An 8103-nucleotide genomic window follows, 5' to 3' on the forward strand; every position below is an offset into this window, starting at 1 on the left:
CACCACTAATGAAAAGAAGAAGAAGGCCTTTATTGACAGTGGGGACATTTTCAGCGTTACAGCAGCAAAGATATAGGTCACACAGAGACGGCGGCATAATGTAGCCGTTAATGTAATACATTAAAAGCAAACATTCAGAATCAAACCTATGTAAATATACGCAGTAACTATGAGTATATATATATATATACATACACACATGTATATACACACCAACATGCATCTACATATAAAGTATGAAGAAACACTCATTTTAGCCTGTACACAGTACAGAGGAAAAATTACTGCAAGTGACAGTGCTGTAGTGAAATATAAGGAACAGCATTGGATAAAAATAAAAATGAAAATACAGTAGTGGGGAATGTTGAGTATTGCACAATATAAGCTCAGGTGCAGGACTGCACAATTCCACTAATGTCCGCCAGTTTGTAGAGACTACCCAATGTTCTTGTTAAACAGTCTGACAGCAGCAGGCAAGAAGGAGCGGCAAAATCTCTCCTTTGCACAGCGAAGGTGTGTCAGTCTGTCGCTGAAGGAGCTGTGGAGTGCTGTTAGAGTGGGGTGGGCCGGGTTGTCCAGCATTGGTGACAGTGTAGCCATCATCCTCCTGTCCCCCCTATGTCAACCGAGACCAGGGGGCAGCCCAAGACTGGCCCTCTTGACCAGTTTGTCCAGCCTCTTCTTGTCCCGGGCCGAGACGCCGCCTGCCCAGGAAACCACTCCCTGGAAAATGACCGATGCAACCACAAAGTCATAAAAGTTCCTGAGGAGTGTCCCCTGAACCCTAAAGGACCTCAGTCTCTGGAGTAAGAAGAGTCTGCTCTGACCCTTCCTATAGAGAGCATCTGTGTTGTCGCTCTAGTCCAGTTTTTTGTTCAGATGAACACCCAGGTACTTGTCAGTTGAGACTCTCTCAACATCTGTTCCCTGGATATTCACTGGTGCAGGTGCAGAGTGTTGGCGCCTACAGAAATCCACCACCATCTCTTTGGATTTCCCCGCATTGATCAGGAGGCAGTTCTGCTGGCACCAGTCCACAAAACCCTGAGTAAGTTCTCTGTACTCCCGATCATCTCCGTCTGAGATGAGGCCGACAATCGCAGAGAACTTCTGCAGGTGACACGTAGGGGTGTTGTAGTTGAAGTCCGAGGTGTAGCAGGTGAACAGGAAGGGAGCCAAGACAGTTCCCTGCGACGCTCCCGTGCTCCAGAGGAGCACGTCAGACACACAGTCCTGTGTCCTCACATACTGTGGCTGGTTTGTGAGGTAGTCCTGGATCCATGTGGTGAGGTGGTGGGCCACTCCCGCCCGCTCCATCTTGTCTTCCAATAGGGTGGCTGGATGGTATTGAAAGCACTGGAGAAATCAAAGAACATGATCCTCACAGTGCTCCCCACCTTCTCCAGGTGGGAGAGTGAAGTGTGGAGGAGGTAGATGATGGCATCATCCACACTGATACCAGGCTGGTATGCGAACTGTAGTGGGTCCATTGAGGAGCTCACCAGGGGGCGCAGGTGGTTGAGGACCAGTCTCTCCAGGGTCTTCATCAGGTGAAACGTCAGCACCACTGGTCTGGAGCTGTTGAGCTCCTTCGGGTGGGGGGTCTTTGGCACCGGGACCAGGCAGGATGTTTTCCACAGCTGAGGGACTCTGTCCATTCATCAATTTTCTTCCGCTTAAATGGGGTCCGGTGACAGGGGCAGCAGCTTTAGCAGGGATGCCCAGACTTTACTCTCCCCAGCCACTTTGTCCAGCTTTTTCGGGGGAATCCATGCCAGCCGTGAGACACAGTATTTAAAGCATATCTCTGTTCATCCCTGGGGCCTCCGCCTGGTGGGATGTGCACAGAACCCCTCAAAAGGGAGGGATCTAAGAGGTATCCTAACTAGATGCCGGAGCCAATCACCTGGCTCCTCTAGATGCGGAGGAGCAGCGGCTCTACTCTGAGCCTCACCCCGATGACCAATCTTCTCACCCTGCCTCTAAGGGAGAACCCAGATAGTCTGCGGAGGAAACTCATTTTGGCCACTTGTACCCGGGATCTTGTTTGACCCACAGCTCATGACCGCAGGTGAGGGTAGAATTAGGAACATAGATCGACTGGTAAATCAAGAGCTTCTATTTTCGGATTAGCTCCTTCTTCACCACGACGGACCGATTAAGAGTCCACAACATTGCACCGATCCACCTATCGGTCTCCCGTTCCATCCTACCCTCACCCTCACAAGATTCAGTACTTGTACTCCTCCATTTTGGACAGGATCTCATCCACGACTTGGAGGGCCTCACTACCTTTTTCCGACTGAAGACCATGGTCTCAGATTTGGAGATACTGATTTTCATCACAACATCTTAACACTCAGCTGCGGACCACTCAAGTGGGATTGGAGATCGCTATTTGGTTGAAGGCAACAGTACCACATAAACTGCAAAAAACATAGATGCAAGACTGCGCCCGCCACCTAGACATTTTGTCCATAAACGTTATGAACAGAATCAGTGACAAAGAGGAGCCTTGGCGCAATCCTCACTGGAAATGAATTTGATTTACTGCTGACCAGGGCTGAATGATTAATTGCATTTACAATATAATCATGATTTGACGAAGTAAAATTTTGTAGTCGCAAAGACTGTGGTTATGGTCAACGGACAATACTTTAGTGACAGTGGAAAGGAGAAGAGGGTGTTTCTAAAATGCTAAGCTAATGCTGCAGTGCTAGCTTTCAGTCGTGTGTTGTCAGCTTTCTTTCAACATGCTTAAGCCTGTTCACCTCGAACGTTGAAAAAAAAAAACTTGACATTGGTACATTGGGAGGCAACGCCAGGACATGAAGACGCAGGCTGGACGGAGAGTAAGGAGCTAATGTTGTTGAGCTAACGCCTTTTGTTTTAATGGCCTAAAGCTAGTTGTTGCTATTAGCTGTGCCGTTATCCTACTTTTAGTCAGTGAGAGAAGGGGGGGGCGTTAAAGATCCATGCTTGCCTGATGGCTTCCTGCTGCTTGCTGCCAGCCGCTGTCTGCCTCTTGAGAGTTGACACGACTTAAGCGTAGCTTAAATGTCCGAAATTTCACCAGTCAGGGTTTGTGTGCGCATTCATACTCTTGTCCGCTTCAGCCTGTGTAAGTGGGGAAGTGATCACCACGGTATTTTTGATTTTGTGGAGGTGATCATGATCAACTCACGTTTGATGTCAATAAATATAAACTATTGTGCAGAACACTTTTATACTTTGGACAAGAGTAGTAATGCGCATTTTGCATTTTGGTGGCGATCGGTCGCCGTTTTAGACAACAGAACTGACTAAGCAAGCAATATTACCATGCTTGCCTCCCTTCTGTGATGTAGACCGCTGAGACCGAAAAAATAACAAGCCGAGCTCTAAAAGGGCCAATTTGTTGTAAATCTAATCATAAAAAAGCCCTTAAATCACTACAGAGTCTTTTTGGGGGGGCATTTTAGTACTGATGCCATTTTTACATGCAAGCCTATTATCTAAGTGCCAATGTTAAGTGTCCAAGTGTCCCTTTAATTCACAAGTCTCCATGATTTTTCATTTAACTTGGTTAGAGGGAGAGAAATATAAAAAATGTCTCACATTACCTCACTCTCCCCTACTACCCAACACCGATTCACCTGAAATCAGACGGTGCCACGTTTTGGCTCCGAAGTGCGTCATTCTAAATTGTGACTGTGTTGGAGTAAAAAAAGTTAGCGATTTTCTATGGCGCACTTGAACGCAGTAGTGTCCGCACACTAAAGTAATGATGTCACCCACTCATGCAGGCCTTCACACATGCTAAAAATAAATTTCTAGGTCTGGAAGCAAGTGAGATTTTCTCTCCGCCAAGCCAAATAAAAACATACTTTATGAAGTATCAGGGGGTGTCCAAACTTTTAACAAAGAGGGGAAGATTTGGTGAGGTAAAAATAGGTTGGTCCAACCATTCGGCTTCCGTATTCTTCAACTTTGGACCCCATTCGTTCCAAGTAAACTTGCCGTAGTATGCATGTTTTGTCTGGTAGGGCCTTCTTGATATTGAGTTCCTTGAAAACAGCCAGTCTCTTGGCAAATTGGGCAAAGACAGTTGTATCCTATTTCAGTGGAAAAACGTCAATTTATACTCGTCCTGGAAGGAACGGCCCTCTCTTTCACCTTCTCTTTTCAGTACTACACTCTCCATTTTAGAAATGGGCTGGAAAGGGTCACAAGGGTATGTAGCGAGGAGTGCGTTCAGAAATACGCCTAACACGACAGAGTGGTATGTTTGGAGAGGCAGAGCACTCTCGGAGCGTTTTTCCGAACGCGCCTTAGTGCACAGCTACCAGTCTTCTGGTGAAATATAAAATAGCTTTTTGTACATGTGTGTTTTCTACTCTGGTCACCAGTGCTGACGGGCCATCCATTATTCATTTTATACCAGAGGCTGCGGACTGGTGGAAATTTAAACATGGGGTGCAATTGGCCCCATAGCCAGACTTTGGCCTGATGGTGAAACCTCGCACTTCCTAGCATGCTTTGGTTCAGCGTGGAGGGGTGGACATTTTGGTGGGTTGTAGGTTGTGTTATCCACCTTCAACCGGGCGCTGACACTGACTACGTTTACATAGAAAAAATGTCTTTAATCCGATCAGAGTTCGGATTAAAATTATGATCGGACACACTGTTTTCATGGACACTCAAAATATTTATCCAATTACAATTTGTGTGTTCATGCATCACACTTTCAATCGGAACAAATTATTTTGACATGCGCAGATTGACCAAGTATACCTAAAATAGTAGTAAAAGAGAAGAAGCCGTAGCAACGTCCGTGTCAACAAAACATCTCTCCATCTATTTCTGCTTTAAATCTTGGCGTATTTTTCCCCCGTTTGCGCTGGTACGACGAGTAAACACTTCCAAATGGCTGTAAATGTACTAGTTCAGTCTTGCGCTGCCATGTCTTTCATTTGCTCTGCTTCTAAAATCTTCCGGGAATAACAGAAACCCAAATACTGATGTTATGCGCGGTAAAGACTGCTCATTCCAAAATGTTGGAATACGTTTTCATGCGCACCAATCAGATTAACAATCGACATAAACTACCTCTCTCGTTCGGAATATAATCCTGATCGGAATGGCCTTGATTGGGTTAGAATATTCAGAATGGGATGTGTACAGAAGCATTCCCCAACGGATCCTCCTGAAGCAGCTCGTCGTTACCATAGTTAAAATATCTATACTTTGAGTTTTAGAATAACATTTACAGATGGCCGCATTTATGATTTCATATGGGTGAAATAGCAAAAGCTTGGGCCAAAATTTTCCGACCATTACGTACCGCGTCGGGTACGTTCAAATAATTAATTTGTTCGAATTATTTTCTTTGTTCTCGTTTATGTCCTCCAGTAATTTCCTCTTCATTTTTTTTTTTTAAATAGGTTTCGGTCAAATTGGGGTCAAACTCCTCGCTCGGTGTGTGGCAGAGGCCTGCGTTCTTGAAAGCAAGTGCACAAGGAACAAAGTTAACGCTTATTCAATTATTTATCTTGGTCCCTTGTATTACTGATTAACTTTGTTCCTTGTGTTAATTATTGCAAAGAAACTCACTTTGCACTTTGTAGTTTGAAATATTAATTTATTGTTTGCATTATCTATTCTTTATTAATTGTAATATGTTGTACTTTTATTTTTATTCCATCCACTGCTTATTTGCTTTAAATTATTAATGTTGCTTTGTTATTAGTCAAATTTTATATAGAGAAAAATAATAGTTATAGATTTCTGGGTATTTTATTTTAGATGTTAAGTAGATAACATTTAAAACGACAAATTACAGAAAATAAGTTGTGAAGATAGGTGCCGTTGATTACCGGTATCGCATTCTCAGGTACAGAGAAACTGGTTCAAATGTGAAAGGTACCCATCCCTACTGTTTGGTTTCATGTGAATTGGTGCAAACCCGATCAGTCTGTACCAAGTACAGACTTCGATACCCATGCCAGGCGGAATTTACCCTAAATAAGTAATCGCTCAATTGCAGGGTACATATCGTAGAAAAACTGCTATTCGCACTCACTTTCACATCTGACAACAATTTGGAGTCTTCAGTTAACCAACGATGCATGTTTTGGGAAGGTGGGATGAAAACGGAGAAAAAAAAAACACGCAGGCAAGGGGAGAAAATGCAGATTTCAACCCACGGCTTCTGAACTTTGTGCTTGTCCACCGTGCCGTCAAAAAGTTTTTTCATTTTTATCTTGTTTTTGTTTTTTCTTCATCTCACTGTTGTGACTTGAATACAGTTAATACATTTAATACATCGATTACAATCTATTAAGTTTGGCATGAAAAATACTACACTGCAGAGGGCCGGGGCAAAGTAACTTAGTTAGGCGGAATTCTCCCATGATGCAAAGACTGGTTGCTGTGCTATACTTCTATCCACATCGTCAATCCAAACAGCAATTTGGGTAAACTTTACAAAGAAACCAAATGGTCTGCTGCAGTCAGCTCGAGTAATAAAGGGGCAAGCCAATAAAAAAGCAATAGCAAATCAGATGCCAGAACAAGTAAATGATTAATTAACAAAAAGGAAGATTTAATGGTGATGACAAAATGTTTTGCGAACAAACAAGTGAGAACAAGAGGAATGGAAAATGTCAGGTATTGAAGTGTGTAGGTGCGTGCACATGTGTGTATGTATGTGTGTTTCCATGTTACTGACCTTTAGTATGGACTCGGCATAGTGAGAGAATGGGTGTCTGTCTACATCTTGGGGCAGAGTGAGGTTATGTGTTGCTTTTACTTGCGGAGGTGCAACCTCTGTCACTGTTCGGACATGGCGATACTCTGTGTGGAGGAAGTACACTGCAATTATAAGCTGTCAAAACATTGTTTTCAGTATTTTGGTCTTGAGGATCACCTGCTGCCCTGCGAAACCTTGCTGACAGCTCGGCAGGGATCTCCAACGTCCCCACATCCTACAAGTAAATGAGATCCGAGTATGATTAGGCATTAGGGGATTCAATCCAATTGTAGTTGACATTTTAGAACAGAAAGTGTGATTTTTGCCTTACCATTTTTAGAAAGACAGAAGCCTTTTTCACAGTCTTTGTTTTCGTTTCGTCTGGAATTAGCCTAAGAGAAATATGAACAAGCACAGAATTAGTTATCAGTTTTAGTCAATTCAGATGCCTCACACTCGAGCAAATTCACCGGATAACTTACCAGTTATGACTATGTAGGTACTAGGTACAGATATTCCGATAGTATGTTTTCACTCAGATCTCTCCTGAGATCTGACTGAATACATATGAGCACTTGTATTGTAGTCCTGACACACCCACACACATGCCAAGCCTTAGTACAATAAGATATGAGAGTCCAAAGGTCCAAATAGTCAGGGAATTTTCAAATACACATTGAGTTTTCAGATACACATAAGATTTATTGGTTAGTTACCTGACTTCAAATTAGTCATCTGTTTTTTTTTGTGACGGGACGAGATTAAGTACACCATTCCTAAAACCCTGTTGAAATTGTATAGTATTGTATTGTATCGTATCTTCTCCTCGCTATGGACTCCGACATCTCATCAATACTACTCTTACTCGATCTTAACGCTGCTTTTGACACCATCGATCATAACATACTATTAGAACGCCTCGAAGCATGTGTTGGTAGCTCAGGCTTAGCACTTTCTTGGTTTAACTCTTACCTCTCAAAGAGGACGCACAATGTAATGGCAATGTGACTTCTGAGTTTTGTAATGTTACATGTGGAGTCCCGCCGGGATCGGTACTAGGACCCCTATTGTTTGGTGATATTATACATAAATATAATATTAGTTTTCACTGTTGTGCTGATGATACTTAATTATATATGCCGCTGGAGATAACAAACCCGGCTAATTGCTGTAATCTGGAGGCGTGCCTTGCTGAGATAAACACACACACACACACACACATAGACAAAACAAGTTCATAGTTTTCCAGCTGCTTTCGCTCCCCTTTCCCTTAGAGCTGGAACACCTTTGTTATCAGGGACACCGAAGAATAATAAAAAGAAAGGGGGTGCAGGAGCCGGGCAGAGCGTTTTAGGAACTGTAATCGTACACTT

At 43.4% G+C, this 8103-nt stretch overlaps 1 protein-coding gene across 1 annotated transcript in view; it reads right to left on the bottom strand.

Moving 5' to 3' along the window:
• Positions 1-7276, bottom strand: part of myo15b (myosin XVB) — a 142636-nt gene extending 135360 nt beyond the window's left edge. Inside the window, exons 1-4 of the mRNA XM_086017487.1 lie at positions 7213-7276; positions 7062-7122; positions 6908-6965; positions 6710-6834 (exon numbers count right to left, since the gene is read on the bottom strand). Of these exons, the coding sequence (XP_085873613.1) occupies positions 6710-6834; positions 6908-6965; positions 7062-7064 (186 nt within the window). The 5' untranslated portion in view covers positions 7065-7122; positions 7213-7276. The remainder of the gene's footprint in view (positions 1-6709; positions 6835-6907; positions 6966-7061; positions 7123-7212) is intronic.
• Between the last annotated feature and the right edge of the window lie 827 nt (positions 7277-8103).

Source organism: Filicampus tigris, chromosome 19 (assembly GCF_054856515.1).
Source record: "Filicampus tigris isolate MCC_2025a chromosome 19, RoL_Ftig_1.0, whole genome shotgun sequence".
NCBI classification, from domain to species: Eukaryota; Metazoa; Chordata; class Actinopteri; order Syngnathiformes; family Syngnathidae; genus Filicampus; species Filicampus tigris.